Source organism: Euprymna scolopes, chromosome 1 (genome assembly GCF_053919585.1).
Source record: "Euprymna scolopes isolate OS-2025 chromosome 1, ASM5391958v1, whole genome shotgun sequence".
Taxonomy (NCBI): Eukaryota; Metazoa; Mollusca; class Cephalopoda; order Sepiida; family Sepiolidae; genus Euprymna; species Euprymna scolopes.
In genome coordinates, this window is record NC_136482.1 from 182,884,402 (window position 1) to 182,908,654 (window position 24,253).

General features: G+C 32.5%; 1 protein-coding gene across 2 annotated transcripts in view; it reads right to left on the reverse strand.

Annotated features, from left to right (window-relative positions):
- The window catches only part of LOC145277967 (putative ATP-dependent RNA helicase DHX37), a 108,592-nt gene that overhangs the window by 11,232 nt on the left and 73,107 nt on the right, over nucleotides 1-24,253 (reverse strand). For both annotated transcript variants that reach the window (XM_080130108.1, XM_080130102.1), the window contains 7 exons: nucleotides 21,757-21,935; nucleotides 19,863-19,922; nucleotides 18,380-18,536; nucleotides 9,523-9,643; nucleotides 7,827-7,893; nucleotides 5,650-5,764; nucleotides 4,206-4,343 (listed from right to left, as the gene is read on the reverse strand). In XM_080130108.1, the coding sequence (XP_079986234.1) occupies nucleotides 4,206-4,343; nucleotides 5,650-5,764; nucleotides 7,827-7,893; nucleotides 9,523-9,643; nucleotides 18,380-18,536; nucleotides 19,863-19,922; nucleotides 21,757-21,935 (837 nt within the window). The remainder of the gene's footprint in view (nucleotides 1-4,205; nucleotides 4,344-5,649; nucleotides 5,765-7,826; nucleotides 7,894-9,522; nucleotides 9,644-18,379; nucleotides 18,537-19,862; nucleotides 19,923-21,756; nucleotides 21,936-24,253) is intronic.

The following is a 24,253-nucleotide window of genomic DNA, read 5'->3' on the forward strand; positions in this document are numbered from 1 at the left end:
AAAAATATTATATTCCAAAAATGACACAAATTGATCAAATAGTTTTATTTTTTATAAAGAAAATCATTTTTAAGTCATTGCAAGTTTGAATTATTGAGTTATCTCCCTTTTTTTTGTAGATTGTTTAAAAATTGTGGACAAGACAGCAGCTTTTGTTACTCATAAATTGATCAAGTAGTTTTATTTTTTATTTTTAAATTAAAAAAAAAATCAAATTTTATGTGATTATTGGAATATGATATTTTCCTCATAGCTACATACATCATATATATTTTCCTTTATTTTTGTTTTTTTTAATATAGGGGAAATTTTGGGAAAGAACCAAATTGGTGAAAATAATATTTTAAACCTAAGTTGTTGGTCTACCATCTTTATTTTTATGTATATAAAAAAACAAGCACAACAGATGGACAGAGAGGCTCTCATAGAAATTAAATGGTGTCAAAGTGGTCTATCAAGATATTGAATGATCTCGAGATTGACTCTTGAAATCTTTGTTATCTAAAATACATTTGTGGTGTCACTTTGTCTAGAGATTTTATCAAAATCAAAGAACAAACAACTTTTACAGTTTTACAAAAAAATAATGGTAGCATTAAGTTTGTCTTGTGGGAGTTTTTTTTAAATTTTTTTTTTTAAATCTTCTCAGTAGGTTTGCTCTTTGAATAATGGTAGCAAAACAATCGGACCTTTTCTGCAACTGACCATGGTTGGGCTTTTCTTTATGACCTGGCTGAACTAATTTGTTCAGTCGTAAATAAATGAATATAACAGCATAAATAATGTGGGAATTGATTCAAACACGCCTTATATGTATTAGTTCAGTATCTGAGTAGATACCTCCAGATTGCAATTGTCCATTGCTTACATTCAGTATGCTACCATCTAAAAGTAACAATAAATATTTTTTCAATCATTTACATCATAATTCAGGTTATAAAAGGTTAACCCTCTAATGTTGCTTTTTGGTTGCTAGAATTGGTGATAGTATTTTTTTTTTTTTTTTTTTTTTTAAATCAAGGCCTGATGGCTGACCTTGGTTAGCCTGTTATTACTATAGTGTTGCTTCCAAAGGAGAGACTGTTTACACCAATACTTACCTCTTCCCGTCTAATGTATAAACTGGTGGAAGGGACCTTTTTTATCGTAGGTGTTGGCCTGCCAGTATATAGGTTTAATTTTACACATTTTTTTATTAGTTAGTTTGTTCCTCATTGTTCACGGCTTCTAATTTGGCATTAGAAACTGCTCTCCATAAATAGAGAGAATATCACCATTCACAACCTGAGAAGATAGTAAACCCTGACCAAATATTCAAAAACATGGTGTGCTTTTTTTTTTTTTTTTTAAAACTTGGTAGTCACCGCTTATCCAGGCCTGAAGGCAACTCAAGGATAAGGGTTAATACTTCCAATGAGAAGTATCCTTATGCTGGAGCTTCTGACAAACCCCTGTACAGAGAGAGGGACCTAAGACATGCGAGGATAGTATGTTCAAATTTGTCCGAGTGCATATACACTTAACATCCCTACACAGCAAAGACAATGTTTTACTTTATTTTATTTATAACTTGCCTGGGTGCCCGGCGGTTTGGAGGTATGTGTTGAGTAAAAAAAATATGGTAGTAGACAGGCTGGCTCGAACCCGTACCATGAAGGAGGAAAATAATGTGAGAAAAAAAAAAAAAAAAAAGTGACGTCTTTGCTGTTTCGTCCATCCCCAAACCGGAAGTGGCAAAGGTTTAATTAAGGCGAGTCAATCGAAAAGACGGAATGAATGACTTTGGAAAATATCGGCGGAAAAAGGGACCCCCCCCCCCTCCTTGTAGAAAAGTGCCTAGTTGAGGGTGAAGGAATTAATGTTTTTAGCCAATTTTTTGATATTTGTCGTCCAAAGGGTCAAGCTTCAAAATGATACCGATCTTGTGAAAATCCATGGCCTCTGTTGAAAGTTTTAGGCAGACATACATTTAAACAGACAAGTGCGATTTATATTATAGACTAGCGGGAAGTACCCGGCGTTGCCCGGGTGTTTGGAGGTGTGTGTGTGTGTGTGTGTGTGTTGGTAGATTAAAACAACCCTGTTTTAAACAAAAAAAAATAAAATAAAATAAAAAAAATGTTTTAGTAGAAAGGTAGGCTTGAACCCCAAACCTCTGACGCGGAGGTGGAAAAAAAATGCAAAAAAAAAAAAAAAAAAAAAACCTACGACCTAACCATCTCGACCACGGGAATAGATGAACTGATAAGTGTGTTAAGTTGACATTTATAAAGCGAAATTAACAGGTGCGAGAACGTTAAGTCGCGTGATGTTTGACTTAGTTTTGCGCTGAAAGCCAGTTTCTATTTTCCCCGCTACGCGGCGATCAAAAAAATATCTCGAAAATAGCTTGTAAAAGTCGGGTAAATTAAAGATAGCTGCGACCAGAGTTCCTTAGTCGTAGATATTATTTAGACAGCATATAAAAAGTTTTAAGAAGGAGCAAGCCAACCGAAAATCGTGGCCAAAAAAGCGTTTTGTAGACATACACAAAAAGCGAACACACATACATGCATACACACACAGATTTTTGCTTTTATATATATATATATAGATGTGAAACTGCAGAATTAGTTCCATTTTGGTCGGAGGGGGGGGGTCACTAATTCTTACAACTTTTTATATACTCCTTAGATTATAATATCTCCCATTTACAAAAGGAGGTCATCTCTATCTTTTATTTGAGTGACTTTTATTTTATAAAATTCATGCTATCCCGTGGTCCCACCTGTTTGTTCAATGTTTTTCATTAAAAAGCGAAACTAAATCGAAAGTAAAGCGAGCTTCTCGGCTCTTCGTGCAGAGACATCCAAAAAGCAATAAGCTTTGATCAATACAAGGAAAACCCCCTCATATCAGACAATTGCTGTTCATTTGGACACTCTCTCTTTTATGGGAAGTTGGTTTTCCCAAACATCTTGGGGAAACAAACAAATATGCAGAAAGCGTAAAGTTTAACTGGCTCTGCATGATTTCATTTCTCTATGGCATGATGTTTGACCAAGAAAACCAGACGTTTTTAAGCGTTTAATTTCAATGATTCTCACTTTTCTGCCCTTTTAGCATCGCAGTAAGATGTCAGGCTTTCTTTTCCGTCTTCGCCTCAAGGCTTTAGATTCGAGCCTACCTGCCGACCAAAACTTTTCCTTCTTTTCTTTTACACCTCCAAACACCCGGGCAATGCTGGGCACCCCCGCTAGTCTATAATATAAATCTCCCCTGTCTGTTTAAATGTATGTATGTATGTTGAAAGTTTTAGGAAGATATACAGAGGCGACGGATTTTCACAAGATTGGTATTGAACCACGACCCTCTGGACAACAAATATCGAAAAATTGGTTAAAAACATTAATTCCTTCACCCTCAACTGGGCACTTTTCAACAGGAGGGGGGGTTTGCTTTTTTCACCAATATTTTCAAAAGTCATAGCCTCTTTTTGATTGACTATCCTTAATTAAAACCATGACCACTTCCGGTTTGGCGATGGGCACAACGGCAAAGACTTCACTTTTTTTTTTTTTTCATGTTCTGTTCCTCTTCTTCGCGGTACAGGTTCGAGCCTGCATACTACCATTTTTTTTTTTTTTTTTTTTTTTTTTTACTTTGCTCAACACACACCTCCAAACATCTGGGCAACCATGTTAGTTAATAAAATATGATTTCTAGTACATGAAAACGGTGCTTAATCTAGAAAAATAATTTTCCTACACTGAAGCAGGTCTTATGTGGCATGTACTTTTTTTTTTTAACTTGAAATTTGTTGCACAGTGTTACTTTCATCTCTTAATTTTTTTTTTTGTTTTCATTTTGTTAATTCATAATTTCCTGATTACTGCTGCTGCTTTTAGCATGTGCAGATATATACATTATGTAGTGTAAACAAAAAATAAATAAAAATAACCGATATGTTAGCATACTGCCATGTTATGGGAAACCATTGCTAACGACATCATACACACCGACGACAGATATTATTTCATGTATTATATAAAAGAAAGGTTTCTATTTTTTTTTAAATATTAAAATATTATTTATATAATAAATAATGTCTAAATGTTTAAACGGTATTTTTCATATTTAAAAAACAAAACTGAAAAGAGTCATGACTGCTTTTTAATAAAAAAAAAATAAAATAGATATTTAATCATTCACACAAAGTAACTTACCATATGTGCCTCCAATGTAGCAAAGAACAGTCCCTGTTTCCGTATCATATCTTGGTGTTGGCTCTTCTTCAGGCTTGGAGAACGTACACATATTGGGTAACATCAACGGAAACCAATCTGCCTCTACACTTGCCACAACTTGAAAAAGAAATTAAAATATAAAAAACAATCAAAATTAGCGGTTAATAATTGATCTGAAATTTTTTTAATCTATATCTATATATTATAAAAATGTGGGTGTATGTGAAACAAGTCTCCAAATTACTGTCAATTTTTGGTTCACAGATTTGAAACTTGATACATGGGATATTTGGACATGTGAAACATTCCATTTGGTTTTCAGACAAAAAGGCTGCTAAGAGGTAAACATTGAAAAAGTGCATGCGCAAACATACATTTATAGGTTTAAGTACATTAATTTGTTAAGTTTTGATATGCATGTAAACTTAGGTCAAATGATAGCGAAAACGCTGAAGAGCTAAATATTTGATTTCAATTCTAGCTGATGGCACCCAAGTTATATTTATTTATTTTTTTAAAACTTTTGAAATCACTACTATACATCAGGTACAATATAATAATCAATAAGGAATATCTATAATAATAAACACAAAATCTATATAAAATATATTTAAGTGTATTTTTACAGCCGGGTAATGCTGGGCGGACTACCAACATAATTACATTCTATTGATTTGAAACCTGTTTTTGTTTAATGGTGCCAGATTTTTATGGCTAAACAGAATATTTAATTGAATTTGTAGAAACAAAGTTTATAATCACTTATTCTCTATCCATTTTTATTAGTTATGTTTCCTTTGCTGTTTGGCTGTCCTTATCCTAGACCTGCCTTGAGTTATAACTGGGATGACTTGAGATGTTAGGCTATAGAGAAAGTCTCTGAACTTTTCCCAAGCTGTCTTGACTCTGATCATAGGACTTAGTTTGCATCCACCTCCAGTACTCAGTATTCACAAATGCGATTTCAATATTATTCTTAATTAGGGGTAATTTTTATTATTACCTCTTTTTGGGATACGGAATAATCCCCACATAAAAACGATCTTGTATCTAACTTTGCTTTCATGGTGAAGAAAATAAACAGGGACTGGTGTTATTTCAAACAACATTTAGTTGCTTTATGAAGGCTTGAGAATCTAGTACATTTCGCCCATAGCTGGATGGATGAGAGCAGATATGGGTTCATAATAAGAAGTTGTAGGCAGTACAACATAAATCACACAAGTTTGAATTATCTCCCTTTGTTTTTTTTCTGAAATGGTTTTGGAATATGATATATTTGTTTGGTTACATCATATAGATTTTTTCTTCAATTTTGTTTTCAATATGGAGAAATTCTCGACGATAACCACAAAATCTACAAATAGATACATAAGCTTTATAAAAAAAATTGTAAAAATTAAGAAATATTTTTTTTATTTACTTTTCATGAAAGGCTTTGAAGTTTCATGTATATGTTGGTAGACAACATATTCTGGTCGCTTTTTATAGAGAACTGAATCTGGATGGATCCAAACAGGGTCTGATGTTTCCAGGGTCTAAAAATGGAAGAAAATAAATTCTCAGATATCTTTCTCAGCATGTATGCATCATTTATAGTTACAAGGTTTCAAAACAGAAGAGGCTTGAATTTCTCCATAAATAAAATGTTTCATTTGGTACACAAAATAAATTTTTCTTTTCACTTAGGAGTCACCACTTATCAAGGCCTGAAGGTCACTCAAGGATAAGGGTTACTGAATGTAAGGTGGTAGTATAGTAATCGTTTTTGATTATTTATGGGGACAGCTCAAGAACTTGTTTACATTGAATATGAAAGCTGACATGTTGTATTCAACAGAGAAGCAGACCCATTCTAAGAAAGAAGCTTTGTTCATGGAATCTGCGTTTAGATTTAAGCACAGATACCTGACTTAGTTATGAACTGTCTTAATAAATTTCTGATCAAAAAATTTAAAAATTAAGGATAAAAAATACCTTAAAATGTTCATGCTGGAATTTCTTGAATTGTTGGTTTGTCTGTGAACTTTTTATAATTAACTCATTCGACCCCATTTTTTTTTTTTTTTTTACGGTTTTTGTATATCTCAGCTGTGTACATCTATGCTCACCAGCATAATACACAGCATAATTCCTGTTAGATCACTGAAGTTAAGCAAGATTGAGCTGGGTCAGTACCAAAAATGGGTGACCATTTGGGAATTGTATGTGCTCTTTGCTTATCTTGGCATTGTTTCCAGTTCTCTAGCGCTTTTCCTCACCACTAGACTGAAGCAGTGCTAATTCGGGGGGGGGGGGGGCACAACCTTTGCCACAAAATTACACATGAACAGCTACCTTACAGAGGGTATCCATTGTCTCTTGAGACTGAATGGAAGCATCATTATTTTACCAGCAACATTTAACTTGAATTTAATTTAATCAAGCACATAAATATTAGTACTACAACTTTTCTTTATTTTAAGTGAATTTAATAAATAGATATAAAAGTTGCAGGTAAGTTTCATTTTTAAGCAATTAATGGGAATTCATAGGCATTACAAAATAAATCTTGCCAGAGATGAATGTTCTTTTATTACTCATAAAATTTTATTGTCTTAAAAATAAAACTACTTTATCAATTCATGTGATTTTTGGAATATGATATTTTCATTTTGTAATTGCTTACATACATCATACAGATTTTTCTTTATAGCTATTTTTTTTATATAGAGGGAATTCTAGACCAGAACTAGTTTTCAAATTATATTTCAGCAAAAAATCCCTTTTATTAAGCAGAATAAATAAACATCTTTAAATTTCTCCATATTCATTGTTTCTGTATGTTTTTTTTTTTTTTTTTAATACCATGATTGAATTGGAATATATAATGTTTATAAGTATATCTTTGATAAGTTTTCCATTTTAGCCAGACAGATGGATAGAATGTGACTTATTTTTATAATCACTAGCATTTCAGCCCGGCATTGCTCGGGTGTTTGGAGGTGTATGTTCAGTAAAAAAAAAAAAAAAAAAAGCGGTCAATTTTTTTTACTTTGACTCCTATTATGACCCCTTAACATTTATTGTTTTGGGCTCAAATCAAGTTAATAATTTATATCCATGTCCAAGGAACCTATATCTAAAATTTCAAGTGTTTAGACCCAAAATTGGCGGAGGAGTTTGGTAGAGTTCTCACGAGTCAAATTGTTGAACTTTGACCCCTTAACAGCCAAATTTCTGTCCGAAAACCGATCAAAGATTTTCCCAAATCTCAGTACCCTGTATGTCAAATTTTGAGTCTGTAGACTGAAAATTGACAGAATTATTGCGTAGGGAAATGTACACAGTCACACACACAGACATGGTCACTTATAGATATATAGATAGATAGATTATTCTTCCTTCAAAGAATTTGGAGAAAAATTACTTTATTTTCTTATTCATGCAATTAAAATGTCTCCTTAAATATTCAAATGCTGACGAGTTATAAGCATTGTTATTAATTCTCCCGTGTTGTCTCATCGCCCACTTAACAAACTCATTAACCTTTATCCTCAAGTGGCTTTTGGACCTTGATAAGTAATAACCTCAAATTATTAAAACTGATTAAATGCTTACCTCATAAGCGTATTTTAATTGTTTCTTTTTTTCTTCTGTACAATCACCAGGTAAAATATCGATTCGTCTTAAAAAGAAAGAAATTACATTAAAATAAAAATCCTTTCAATTAACATGGTTTTTGAATTTCATTTAAATATTTGATAAAAAGATAATGCAAGTTTTTGTATATTCCGAAAAAAATATTTCTTAAACTGCTGAGAACAAAATATTATATATTAAATTTCTAATGAATCAGTCTTCCAATTTAAAATAGCTGAATTTCTCTGCAATGTAATTTCTCTGCAATGTAATTTCTCTGCTATTAAACCATATGCATTTTGAAAAATTCCAAGTGCAAGTCAGATTTCAGCTCTGATTTATCTTTTACAACACTTTATTTAATACCGAAAGAATATAACAAATAATTCATTGTATATGAATAGTTGCTGCTTGTCCAAAATTCCCCCACATTAACAAAAAATTAAGAAAAATCTGTATGATGTACACTCCGTAACTGAAAAAACATTACGTCATGAAAAAAATACATTCCAAAAATCATGTAAATTAATCAAGTAGTTTTATTTTTATAAGGAAAATAATTTTTAAGCAAATCTGAGTCTTACCAATCCTATGTTAAGAATGGCTTGCTAAAATCTTGCAAGTTTGGATTTTTTACAGTTATGTCAACCTGTTTTCAACATGGTGTTGCAATATTTTTGCTGCTTTTTGAGCCACAAAATTTGATTTTATTTAAAAATAAAACTTTGTGAAAGGAGTTGTGTTTAAAGGCTATATTAATGCAGTTCATGGGGAAACATCGTGGGCACGAGTTGGTATATAAAAAAATGACAATATTAGAATTTTCAATTATATTACATTTATCAACATTTTGTATCATACAAAATGGTAAGTGTTGATGTCCCTAATTTTCGAGAGGAGTATCTCTTCTTCAGAGGAGAAAAGAAATGTATACAACTGTTCGGCAACTGTTCTATTTATTTTTTTAATGTCCCATGAACCGCATTAATATAGCCTTCACACACTCCTTTCACACTCTGCACAATGCTTCAAGCAAACTACAACATCCTTCTAAAACTATTTGATTGATTGACAGAATTTTTGATGCATAATATTTTCTTTTTGTCTCTGGGTGTATGTATGTATGTGTGTGTATATATATATGTCATCCACATACAGTACTGTTTCGCTGTTTCACAACTCATCAATGCAGCCAGAAAAGCAACCGCCTCAAGTCAGGATCGAAAACCGACAGCCAAAATGAGTCAAGGTTTCTCACCAATATGCTGTACGGCTGATGCTGAAAGGGTAATGAATTAACAATATTTTTGACATCGTCCAAATGCCTCCCCTCGATCTGTTTACACAAAGAGCGTCACTTAATATGCTAATGGCAGTTTGTATATCACTTCCCAATATGCTCAACCCAAGATAGGGAGCATTATAAAAACAAAAAACCTGTACGAGATATATACACACACACACACACACACACATTTTTCGTTTTTAATATAGGGTGAATTCTGGACAAGCACCAAATAGTTGAACACAAATTGCTTTCAATAGTTCACATGAATATATACTTGAAGAAAATAGATCTGATAGGATTTGGAAGCAGAGGGATTCCATAGTCTTTAATGCTATCCATTTGGCCAATCAATCCCATGAATTTTAAAAATCATATTAAGAGGCTTACTTGGCAACATGGTCAGCTAATCCAGCCAAAACAATCTGTCGTAATAATTTAGCATGAGCTTCTGTTGGGGGTTCCATCTTTGGATCTATGCAAAGGTTCATACCAGGAACAGCAAGGTTTACTGAAAACAAAATTAAAGTAATTTGAAGAAAAACTAAACATTTTATCAACATTTTACTTTAATATAAGATAGCTTACTTAACTAATGTTTATCAGTTGAAAATATTAGTGTATACCAAAAATTATTGCATAGAATTTTAATAAAAAATAAAATTATTTGATACTTGTACAGTTTAATCAAGACATTAAAAAATGAAGATATTGAAAAAAAAAAAAAAAAAAGTTATATTGTACGTGCCTGTTTTGGACTGAAGATCTCAAAAAAAAAAAAAAAAAAAAAAAAAAAAATTTCATTTAATTTGATAGAGTAGTTTTTTTTATTTATTTATTTTTTTTAACAGCGGAAAAACATGTTCTTATGAGAGGGCGTTGAAGTCGGCAATTTTGGAATTTGTTAAATATGCCATGGGGAGATAACTCCATGTAAAGCGCCGATATTCCATCCCCATCTTTAATACTAGCTTTTCTTCCTAAAAATTGAACTTTTTGCTCGGTATTGTAACAAATTGTTTTTTCGCTGTAAAAAAAAAACAAACAAAAAAAAAACAAAACAAACTACTTAATGAAATTAAGTGAAATTTTTTTCCGAGAACCTTCTTCCATAATAGATACATGCAATATAACCTTTTTTCAATATTTTCATTTTTTAATGTCATGATTAAACTGTACAAGTACCAATGATTTTACTATACAGAGTCAAATGACAAGACCACGTGACATCTTCATATTAAAAGAAAAGAGATAATCTACGACACACTAGCTTAAAAACATAATAATGTCACTTTAAAAAAAAAAAAAAAAAAATTTTTTTTTTTTTTTTTTAAATTCAATTTTCACCCCAAACAATGCACATTGGGGACTACGATACACTGGCTTAAAAACAATGTCACTTTAAAAAAAAAATTTTTTTTATTCAATTTTCACCCCAAACAAGGTATATTGGGGACTACTATCAGGGACATAAGTTTCAGGGGATATTATGAAGGGAGAGGAGTAACAAGATGTCTGTTCACATTACATTTGAACTTTTGCATGTCAGGGATCTCTACAGTGAAGAGGTGGGATTTAGCTGTTTGTCAAGGGTATTCACATCGAGCGGGTACAAATGCTTGTAGTTCGTCAGAGCATTCACCATTAAAATACTTGTAAAACAGGCAAAGGGATGCAACATTTCGTTGATGGGACAGAGGCTTCAGCCTAGATGACAGTGCAGGACCTATCAGATTGGCAACTCTTTTGAACCCTGCCCAGGAATGAGAGACAAGTAGTAGATGTACCAGCCCAAATGTGACAACAGTACTCCATACATGGGCATATGGTGGCCTTATAGAGGTACAGGATACTTTCAGTAGTAAGTAGTTTTCTAACACGGTAGAGAGAACCCACCTTCTTCGCAGCAGCCTTGGCAATGCTCTCAATGTATCTATTCCAGTTCATGTTACCTGTAAATGTTAGGCCCAGGAGTTTAAAGGAAGTATTTTCAGGTAATGTGTTCTTGGCCATTGCTATTGGTGGTAGAGAAGGTTTCTTGTAATTATTGAAGGAAACAAGCTTAGTCTTGGCAGCATTGAATGTGACTCTCCACTTTTGTCCCCATTCCACTACAGATTTGAGGTCATCCTCTAATGTTTCTGCAATTTCTTAGACATGTGTTCATTTGTTTTCTCCTCGTGCCTGTTATAGTCAACATATATTAAGAAATATGAGTAAGAAATGAATTATAGGTACTTGTCCATATGACTCCCCCCACCACTATCAAGAAAAAAAGAAAAATCCTTATGAAAAGAAAATTACATACAGCAAAAATCAGGTAAATTGATATAGTTTTATTTCTATGAATAAAATTATTTTTAAGCGATTAATAGGAATTCTAATTATATACATATCTGATTCAATATTTTATTTCTAAAGAGTTATTCTAAGGAGAGTTAATCAGTGACGAATTCCTAAATTTACTTATAAAAAGATCCCCTGAGAAAGAAAGCTAAAAGAATTTTTATCTTGGATATATCTGTGATTTACATTGAGGGTACTTGTGCATTTAACGAACCAGACGTAACTCAGGCATTGTCTGGCGCATGATGACGTCAACAGCTCGGGTTTTGCTGCTGTCTGACGAAACATGGTCATCAGCCAATCAAAACGCTGCACGCTTAGTTTCAACTCGACGGGCATGCATCGAGCAGCAGACGAGAATTTCTATATGGCCGTTTGAGATGACGGCGATTAGGAATCTCCAGCGCGAATGTGGGTTGCGGTCATGCCACACAATTGTGGACTGGAAGAATTTCTTGAGAGATATATGCCAGAATTACTTTCTCAGGAATCCCTGGCAGATAGGAGGCCCAGGAGGCCATACGGTCGAAATTGACGAGTCTGTCTTCTTCAACCACCGGAAACACAACGTCGGCAGATGTCTAACACCGGTCTGGGTCTTTGGTGGATACGCTGACCCCACCAAAAAGGAGGGTTTTTTGGTTAACGTACCAAATAGGAATGCCGAAACCCTCCTTCCACTAATAAGAAAATACATTCTACCGGGAACCATGGTCGTATTAGACTGTTGGAGGGCTTACAGCAAAGTGGGAGGAGAGAAGGGGTATCACCATTTAACGGTGAACCACACACTCTTAATTTTGTAGATCCTGTAACACAGGCAACAACAAATCATGTAGAGTGTGGAAGGAAGCAAACCGTGCAATAAACAAGAATGCAGAACCAACCAGGAGCTTTTGGACACATATTTTTTAGAGTTAATGTGGAGACAAAAGTGGTAGGCAGCCGTTTGATTCCATACGTCAAAAGCTACCCGGTTGTTAAAGAGCTTCCTATCTCATTTCCGTCCACTTTATCGTCTGATGCCCTCCAAAAGTCTGGGGAAAATACATCCTCCTGAGAAAATATGTTCCTAGCAAAAAAAAAAAAAAAAAATCCTGGTTTAAAAAAAAAAGTTTTGTTCCTTTCCTTTTTCTTACGACTTTTTTCTTATTTTTTAGGTAAAAAAAAAAAGTTTCATAATAAAAACAATTACTAACATTTTTTTTTTTTGTTTAAACAAATAATAAATTACTAATTATTATTTGTTTACAAAAAATATTTTATATGTATTTATTTTGCAAACAGAAAACAATTTCAAATAATAATACTGATAATAAAAACAAAAACATAAATGAATGGTAGGTTTTTTTTTTTTTTTTTTTTTTTTGATGTTTCTACATTTTACAATTTCATTTTACAGTTTATTTTGTAGCGTTGTTTTTATTTTGTTCAATATAAAAATAGAAAATTTTTACTTTGTTTTCACCTTAACATTTTCTTTTAAAATGACGATTTTTTAAAGGTTTCCGGGTATGCTGAAAACGAATATCGCATTTAAGTTTTCCACAAATAAGTAGTTTTATGGTTATTAAGCAATGTAATTCCTTATGTTAAAAGTGGTGGCCATCGTATGTGCAAGCATACATATTTTTGCCATGACATATGCTGACGGGTAGGGTAGTTTAGGATATATATATATATATATAAAGAGAAAATAAGTTAAAATAAAGAGTGAAGTTACATAGGAACTTTATTACATTATCAAGTCAATAAGGTTTACAAAAAAAGGAACAGAGGAGAAACCGCTTTAGGCCATGATATTTCGAAGCTAAATGCTTCTCGTCAAAAGAGGAGAAAAGGCTAGCATTATACAAAAGTAAAGATAAAGATGCTGACTTCGAAAACATTCAGATTAGAAATGGAAAAATTTTGGAGATTAGAATTGGAAAAAAATTAATTTATAAGGGGGAGAGGACGATATATTGGTGGTAAAAGAGAGAATGGGCAGAAAAAGAACAATACCTGCTAAAATGATATATAAAACAATATATAAGAAAAAGAAATACTAAGAAATGATTTATCTTAATTTAAAAAATATTTTTTTAAATTCTTTAATTTAAAAAAAATTTAAATTACATAAATGAGCTTTTTTTTTCTTTTTTTTTTTTTTTCAAATTGTCATTATTTCTTGGTCGGATCTGTGCAAGAAAGTTCCACTGTTGTCTTCATCCATCTGTTTTTTTCTTTTGGTTGTTTTTTGCAAGTATTTTCGACTGAGTTTCATCAGTCGTTTTCAGGCAATTTTTGATTACCGTTTCGTTTAAAATCTGAATGCTTTTATATGCTTTAGTTAAAATTACATTTCAATTTCTTGAACTAGTGAAGATTGTTTTTTAACGTGTTAAGAGCATGGCTAAAATAAATGTACAATAGTTTAAAGGTGTTATTTACAAAATGATAGTGAATTTAGGGTTTACATACATATGTAACTATGTGTGCCTACTATGCACATACATAAATGGAACTTTGGAATTTTCCTGCACAGATTCGACTGAGAAATAAGTATGACAAATTGAAAAATCACAAAAGAAACTCATTAAGCAAAAACCCTCTGTGCTATTCAATAATACTTGTCTGAATGAAAACATGCTGCCTAAATACACTATCTATATATATATATATATATATATATATATATATACATATATATATATACAGGGTGTCCATAAAGTCCGTGTGCGCCTTAAAATATTTATAATTTTATTTGTGATTGCAATAGAAATAGCATGTAAAAAGGATTTGATTTTGGAACAATTCATTTTAAAATTGCACATAGACTTTATGGACACCCTCTATAAGCATTTGAACAATTTTCAATCACTGTAATTTCATATACTCATCTTAGCAACAGTCAAATAGCATAATAGTTAGAAGCATACTTTCAATCCTGGCTTGAGGTAGTTGTTAGTCTAGCTTACACTGAAGAGCTGTGAAACAGTCTGTGTGAATGACTATAAATGCTCTATCTTAGGTTGGGCATACATTACAAGTACATTTGAGAAGTTTTATTACCGCACAAGCAGACAGGCCCAGCATATAAAATCAACATGATGTTCTTTGCTTCAAACCATTGCATATAAAAATAAATTTATAAAATCAACAGTAGGTTCTTTACAGTGCAATGTAGACTACAATGTATTCAGTGTGGAGAGGCATGTGAAGCTTCATGATGGTGCAGCTTTCAATGACAATATAAGTGAGAGGGTATAACATTTGTTGATCCTCATTCAATCTTGGACAACGTCGGGTTTCCGTGCTAGTTTATTGTATAATATAAAAAATTCCAGATTCTCTTTATAATATCACTAATTATACCAGATCATCAAACCATCACTTGTTCAAACAATATTCAGGATTTTGGTTAATATTGAAACAAAATCTATCGTAAATGAATCATTGCATAAGAATAATTTAATGCCAGTTGTTATTCATAGCTAAGGGGGGGGTCATACTTTTCCTAAAATAACCATAATAGATTGAATAGGAGTTGTATTTAGGTAAGTCAGTATTATAGTAGTAATACACACGGACGAAAAAACGCTTTGGATAATCACAGATTTCAAGGTAGTTCTACTAAAATAGCCATATTTTTTAAACCAAAGTACTTCAAGTCTTCAAATTACTACTGTTTTGTTCGGAAATGAATATACTTTCAAATGAATTAATAAATATGAATGTACATTATATATTTTAAGAGTTTTGAGCAAATAAAGTGATAAAAATGTGAACGTCATAAAATGGCGTTTTCGGTAAGGTTTTGTAATGACCCCCCGTTTTCTAAAGGTCCGTACCGTGATTGTATGAAGAATTTCGTCATGAAATTTGGGAACCAATCAGAAGAGGTGTTAATCTTAATACTGTCAAGTGTCCAAAATATTTTTGACCATTTCTTTTTTTGTCGTGTTAAAAATAAGACTTTAATATGCCGAGTATCGAACATTTTGAAAAAAAAATTCTTCGGACACCCAGTAGTAAGTAAATCAATCTTTTTACTATCTTTATCAATTAAAAGTATTATTTTATGTTGAGTAGGACCGCGGTAATTGATAATTTAAAAGGACCTACCCGAAAAAAATTGTTTCTATTTCTCGAATTTGGTCAAATGAAGTTAATATTACTAGAAGCAGCAGCAGCTACAGCCTGTAGAATCAGCCATAGCACAGTGTATAAACAAACACGCGTTCTTTAATTTTTATTCAAGAACGAATTAAGAAAAACAAAATGAAACATAATGAAAATAATTAAGAAAAATGAAACAAAATGAAAACATAATGAAATATGAATATAAATGTTCTTATGTTTAATTAGAGCTATTTTGTTATCAGAATAACATTAGTTTAGAACTATTCGGTTTTCAGAATGTATAATAACAACAATCCCAACCAATTCGGCATTATGAATCTGTTGCAATTTCTCACATTTTTCGTCAAATTTAAAAACATGGTTAAAAAAACAAAATAAACTTTTGTAGATATATAGCTTGCATGCACTTTTATTCTTTAAATTAGTTTTGAACAGCGAATTAAAACAATGTTTTACTGCGAACAGCCACAAATGTTTTTTTTCAAAATCAAAATAAGTATCAAAATCTCATTTGTACATAGATTCGAAAAAGTTGTCAAAAAACAAATATATAACAAATAAATGTTATCAAAGGCAAGATAAGTTACTTTTCTACCTAACTGGATAATTTTCTAGTGTTTTTATTTAATGTAACATGTTTATTCAGCTCGAAAAACGTACAGTGTTTACCGATGTAATGTATTGGAAAATTAAAAATGGCGCCCGGCCTGACTCTCTTTGACACGGTAAGTTTGAGAAAAGGAGTTAAAAATTAAAAAAAAAAAAAAAAAACTATACAAAATACTGTTAAAAACTCACCGAATATATGTCAGCCTATGTCACGGTAACATATATTGAGCGAGTTTCTAGCAGTATTTTGTCTACTTTTTTATTTTTAACTCTTTTCACCAAACTTACCGTTTCAAGAGAGTCGGGCGGCGGGCGCCATTTAAAATTTTCCAAAACATCGGTAAACACTGTTTTCAAGCTGAATAAACATGTTACATTAAATAAAAACACTAAAAAATTATCCAGTTAGGTAGAAAATTAACTTGCTTTTGATAACATTTATTTGTTATATATTTGTATTTTTGACAACTTTTTCGAATCTATGTGTATAGTAATACAACCCCTCAAAATCTATATCAATATTCTTGAAATTTTAAAAGCAGTTAGAAAACACATCAAACTACAATTAGGAAGCTTTTTATTTCGTTAATTTTTTTTTTCTACTTATTAAGCGAAAGATATTTTTACAACCTGCTCCAGCGTAGTATAAATAGCCTATCGAATTAACACCTTCAACCTCGAAAATAGAAATCAACAAATTTATGGAATTTTCTTTGAAATTTCGCAACGCAGTTTCTTATTAAATTAAAACTAAATATATATAATATAAAGCCAATAATTATGAACCGCTAACAGTAAATATGAGTGATGAACGCTCTCTTTGAAAAAAAGCTCTCTTAACTTCACCTCTAATCCAAATTATGTGTGGCAAGTCTCCTCCTAAAACACTCTTTAACCCTAACAATAACACTAAGTTCGAGTGGCAAGCACCCCTCCCCCTCCAACAAAATACCTCTGTAAGCCACATACAAGCATCTAAAACAAACAAACAAAAAATAGATCCTTCCTTAAAGAAAATACACATAAAAATAAATTGGTTAACTGTCCTAAAATGCTAGAATGGCCAGGAAATGGTGAATTATTTTACATTAAATTTTTGTGAAACTAACCGCTCCCCCCTCTAATATTGTTTTTGTTAGCTTTGTCTCTGTCAAGTTTTCAGTATGTTCACACATAATTTTCCTTAGCCCTACAATTAATTCAAAGTCCGAATGGCAACCCTCCACATATTCTCATTGCATAGAAACCCTCTTAAAACTACACATAATCATCTTTAAAAAAAAAAAAAAAGCATGCATATTTTCCCATAGAAAAAAAAATAGTTAACTGCCCTAAAATGCTAGAATGATCTGTAATAGGAAATTATTTTACATTCAATTCTAAAATAATTTGTTTATCTTTCATTAAAGTTTTTCATGGCATTTTATACATAATTTCCTAAAAAGGTAGAATCACATTTTGGAGGGGTGGTCAGAAGGAGTTGAGTGGGGTTAAACAAAAGGTGTTAATCTACAATAATACCAAAGAAATATTGCAATATATTCATTTTTAAATGGTCTTATGTTTAGATTTAAGTTTTTTGTACATAAAGCACATTACAATTCAACTTTGAGTTCTCCAACTTCTTTTCTGTTTATGGATACATGGCATTTTTAAGGAATTGCTGCATATTTATGCACATTTACTGAAGATTATTTGGAAACCATAAACTTTGGGAGATTTTCAGTTGCATATTCTGATTCCTTGTACAAAAATACACTTATACAGTAAATTTCATTTTTTTAGTCTTGTGTTTTAACAAAGATATGACATTTTTACTGAAAAAGTAGTGTAAAAAATGTGACGAAACGCATATGGTTTTAAAGAGGGGAAAATATCCAAACGTGTGAGGCACAAAAATAGCCATAACTTCCTTAATTTTAATCAGATTTTAAAAATTTAAAAAGATTCTTTCTTAGCTCATCAAGCTCTTTCTATGCATACCAATATTGAAATATTTCAAGCTATTTCAATTTTTTCATGTGTATTGCTAATTATAGGCAGTGACAGTATTCATTAGGTTATTCAGGTACCCCTTATCAAGGTCTGTCATTTAAAGTTGAAGTTATAAAATGAAACATTACAGAATTCATCGTATAAAATTAAAAATGAATTAATGTATACATACCGGTGTTTGTCAACTGCAGTCTTAATTTCCGGATTTCTTTCATTCCTTTCGTTCTGATACAATATTTTTCACAGAATTGATCAACATTGCCATCAAATTCACAAGCACCAACACCTTTCAAAAGCAACATTGGATCTCCCAGCAACAAAGAATGACCCTATCAATCATAAGAAAAGGACAGCATTAATGAGGTGGAGACAATCAAAAATAAAAAAAAAAAAGTGATATTATTTGTATTTTTTCTTTTTCTGAATCCCTATTTATAAAAGGTTAATAAGATGGCTAGATTGACAGCTAAACGATGAGGAATACTATGAGAGTATTAAAAATCTATATATCTATAAAAGTGAACATGTCTGTGTGTGTACATTTCCCTACGCAATAACTCTGTCAATTTTAAGTCTACAGACTCAAAATTTGATATACAGGGTACTGAGATTTGGGAAAATCTTTGATCGGTTTTCAGACAGAAATTTAGCTGTTAAGGGGTCAGAGTTCAATGATTTGACCTTTGAGAACTCTACCAAACTCCTCCGACAATTTTCGGTCTAAACACTTAGAATTTTAGATGTAGGTTCCTTGGACATGGATCTAACTTAATAACTTAATTTGAGCCCAAAACAATAAATATTAAGGGGTCATAATAGGGGTCAAAGTTAAAAGAAATTGACCATTTTTTTTTTTTTTTTTGCTCAACATACACCTCCAAACACGTTAACTTTAATGAATGGGTCGGCACGGACAATGAAACCAGGTCTTCCTTAGGTCCATATGGCATTGATGGAGTCAATGCAAATGGTTTGTTGCTCCTTCAACTCTATAGTGAACTGGATCTCGTTATCAACACCTTTTCTCACCAGAGAAACAAAGCAACCTGGTTCTATTCACAATCTAGATATGGCCACTTACTTGATTATGTAGTATTTAAACTTGGTGATCCAAGAAACTTTTGCAATGTCTGAGTAATGTGAAGTGTTGATAGAGACATGAATCATTAATGATCAGAGCTAAGCTCAAAATTTCTATCTGCCAAAAAAGTTTCAACAGTTAAAGTTTCACCTTCAGTTTACTTGATTATGTAGTATGTAGACGTAAGGATCTAAAAATATTTCCCAAATCAGAGTAACATATGGTGCCGACTTACTCAGAGTTAAGCTCAAAATTTGTATTCGTTAAAAATAGTGTTACATACAAGTGAATGTTGAGTTCCCACTAATTCAGTCTATGTGCGGATACAGAGAACTGGTAGGGCTAAGTTTTGGTAGAGTTTTTTTGTGCGTCTTTATGGCAATTTGTTTTGACTATTGAGGCTAAAAGGTGTCTGGACTAGAATCAGCTCTGCGTTGCAATTGTTTATCGTGTTATGTTGAATAAAGCTACTCTGGTTGGAATTCTGAAGACATGGAATGACTCAAGTAGTTTTACATCTGATGTGGAAAAGACATGTTAAATGACAAAAACGAATTCTACAAATAAAACTTACACTTCCAGACCAGAGAACTCTGGCAGTGGCGGCAAAATCTTCACTTCTTTTATTTCCAGGCTACAAAATAAAAAGGACATCTACATTACTATATATATATATATATATATATATATATATATATACACATACACACAGGGCATTCCAAAAGTAATCCTTCCTATATTTTTTCTATTCTGCCAAAATAGATCAGAGTGGATTGCAAATTACATTGTTATGATGACTGAACTTATGTATTCCTGATCTGAAACTTTCATCTCTCTGTTGCAGATATTGACAGTCTGAGATTTTAATCAAGCGACCCTTGTCACAGAGGTACATCAGAAGCAGAGATGTGTCATTGAATTCCTGGCAAAAGCGCATTGAGAATGGTGGTGACTAGAAAAATAAATTCTGGAGCACAAAAGGTTGTTCATTTTAATGATACCATTCCTGTTTGAGTTAAGAAAAAAAAAGGTTTTACTTTTGGAATGATCCTTGTATATATTATGACTAATAAAACCAATATTTTCTTCATTTATTTCTAATCTCATCTATCTCTCTTCTTCTAAACACACGAAATAGTTGTATATATTGAGAATGCGACAAAAACAGGGAGGGGCAATAAGATATATATATATATATATATATATATAAAAGCGAAAATGTGTGTGTGTGTGTGCGTTTTTCTGTATGTTCGCAAAAGGCTTTTTTCGTCGGCATTCTCAGTCAGTTCACTCCTTAAAACTTTTTATATCATATCTAAATCATAATATCTATGAGTTAACAACAGGAGGGGGGGAGTCGCCTGTCTATTTAATTTGTCAGACTGAAAAGCTAAATATTCCACATTTTTGGATCACCGCGTGTGGATTCGTCTTTTTCATATAAAAGCGAAACTAATTTGAAGCTGGCAGCATTGTTCCCGGCGCGATCACCGGGAACGTCCAAAAGCAATCAGCTTTGATCAATGCGGAGTTTCTCCTTATATCAGACATTTGGACAATCTCCTTTTTATGGGGAGCCGGTCACCCCCCCCCCCCCCAAAAAAACTGCCTCGCAGTAAATAAAAAAATTGCCCCGCAATGAAAGTTAACTCCGCTACTAATATTCGACCTCATTAAGTGCAGGCACCTGCCAATTCTTAATACTTAAATAAATTCAAACAGGTTTCCATTACTATTTCTTGCTGGACGATTGGTTAACGTCTCACGTTTTTTTTTTCATACTTTATTTTCCACCTTCATCTCAAGGCTTCGGGGTTCAATCCTTCCTACTTACCTACCAAAACTTTTTTTACCCCCCCCCCCCACACACACACACATATCCAGGCAACAATTTTTTCAGAAGTTTTAGGGTTATTACTGCGCTTATTCTTTTGTTTTGATTTACCCAAAAGCACCTCTAAACACCTGGGCAACACCGGGTAGCCCGGCTAGTCTATTATATAAAGGGCAGTTGTCTGTGTGTATGTGTGTTTGTATATTTAGCTAGAAATACAACAACTACAAAACAATAATCCACAAAGTTGGTATCTTCTTGATCAGCATTTCACTGGATGAATAATATCTAAAATTAAAAAAAATACATTGAACTGAGCAAGGTTTTGTTGGGTGGGAGGGGGGGGGTCAGATTTCCAATGTCAGCATGTACTAATTTGGAAAGCAAATGTCAACTTGTTACTCAAAGAATCTATTATATAAAGGACAGGTGTATGTGTGCATATGTGCTAGACAGGAATAAACTGGGTGGAAGAGAAAGAAGGGGTGGGGGAGAAAGAGTAAAAGATATGTTTTAATAGAAATATGTTACATTTTTGTCCCAGGCAACACCAGACAGCTCTGCTAGTATTTTATAAACAGAAATGTCAGCAAACATCCAATTGGCACAGGAGTAGGAAGAATCATAAACTTACCGTTTCTTGTGATTTTCGGACGGGAAGGAAAAGTTCTTGGACTGATAAGCCAGCTACCATAGCGATGGTGTATGGCATAAGACCATGCTGATGTGCAAGAACTAACATTTTGGCATAACGTGGAGACACAGGAAGTGTTGCCATGCTCTGTCCAATTTTCGTCAGTTTAGTAACAATATCTACAAATCAAGAAAAAAGAAAATAACAGAATTTAAATCGATTTAAAGAAATGCAACATTATTAGATCTAGTTTAAACAGAAAATTGCTTCAGGCATTCTTGAGAAATGGAAATCATTTTTGCCAAACATTGTTATATTACCATGCCCTACCTTGCGATCCCCGTGTGTTAAAAAACAAGGGAGAAAAGAAATATAACAAAAGAGGAAATAGGTTTATTGGGGGAACAAAAGTGTGGAAAATGAGGTTAGTGGAAAAATAATGGAAAGGAAGTTGTTCATAGAGATAGACAAAGGAGAGCTGAAGTGAGGTTGTAATCAAGGTATGGCAATGTTGGTAAAAAAAGGACCGAACAAGGGATGTAGATATTTCTAGAGTTAGTTTTAGGAGTGACTGGTTTTTAGGATGATTGGGTGTAAAATACACTTAAATATGATATTTTAATTTGTCCAGATTTCGTATATATTATTATAGAGTCGTGATTTCAAAAGTAAAAAAAAAAAAAAAAGTATTTGCGTGTCATCAGCTAGAATCGAAATCAAAACCGTAGCATTCAAAGCTGATGACATTACCATTGTACGAACATGACATGTATATGAACTGATTAAAAATTTAAAATAAAAAAAAACTCAAAATGAATGTACAAAATACATAACGACTATTTCAATTTTGACCCATTTTGGACCCCTTAAAAACTATTCTAACTGGCTAAAGACCTATAAAAGAACGGTCCGTAAAAATCCAATCATTTGAGGCTCCTAGCGCAGCTCTGCAACTTTTAGTTTCAGAGGAGATGGAGTTTGAAAATATGGAGACAGACAAACAGACAAACATATAGCCTTTTATATATTAGATTCCAATAAAATTTATTGTTTAACAAGGGAGTACAGATTATTATTAAAGTCTTTTGCTTAAACCATGGATTTTCAATAAATGGCTTATGTCATCAGAGGAAATGTTGTTAACAAAATAACTGAGTAATTGTAAATTTTGCTTATTATTTTATTTTCAATCTATGTGCTAATAAGCAAAATTCATAATTACTCATATCTATTTTGCTGACATTTTCTTTTGATGAGATGAGCCATTTACTGAAAATCTATGGGTTAAGGAAAAACAATAAATTCTATTGTAATTATATAGAATTTAACTCCAAATTTCCGTTTATATCATTGCTCTGTCTTGCATATTGAGCTTTCTTTATCTGCCCGGGATCGTCTTATAAATATTGATACTAATATTTATTTGGACTTTGTTTTACAATATTATATAACCTGTATTCTTACTGCACTTCAGTATTTCATTTATATGTATTTTATTTTTTGGAGATTTGGCTTCATAATTTTTGTATTCAATTTTTTTTTTTTTTTTTTTTTGCAGACTATTATTCTTATTTTCATAGTTGTCACACCAAGCTTCAGGGTCTGTGGCACAGTGGATAGAGGTATTGGATAGAGCATTGTCTGAAGATAGCAGTTTCAATCCTACCCAAAGCAGGCCAGAGGATCAGTTGGCCATAATGTGGTAGACAACAACAACTATGGAAGGCAGTAATTACTGGGGATACAGTTAAGAGACGCTGCATTCCTATACCGTCACAGTAAATCACCTGAAGAAGGCCAGAAGATGAGTTGGCTGAAACATGGTGAAACAACAATAGCAAAAGAATAAATAACGGATAAATGCAAATCATTTTTTTTTAAACATTAATTGATGAATATTCACATTTAAAGCTTAAGAATCTTTATCAAACTAAATTCACGTTTGGTAACCTTGTAACTCTAGCTTCCCTTATTTTGTCTTTGAATACTCGCATTCCATGATCAATATTTCTGACAAAGGGGAGAGAAGTGCCGTTTTCAGGATCAGAATGTATCTATCAAACACTTATTTTGGCTAATTTTTAACCTCATGGAAACAGCACTGACCCTATGCAGGTTTAATCTCGCTTCCTCCAAAGGAGGAAGTTTTATGGGAGTATGCAATTCACAAGCGGTCCCCAGTCACATGTATATCCCTGTTAGAGATGTTAGGTTTTTGCAACTCTTGCAGGGAGGTGTCGATGTCCTCTTACATACAGCGTCTGGAATTCCCAAATTGGTCACCCATCTGGTACTGGTCAGGCTCAATGTTACTTAACTTCATAATCTAACAAGAACCGGTGTGTCAACGTGATTATGCTGTATATTTTGACTTCATATTAATATATATATATATATATATATATATATATATCTTCTTACATCAAGTGGCTTTAGGCCTTGTCTAGAGTGATTTAAAATGCAAACAATGAATTTTCTTTTAGTTAAAATGCATAAG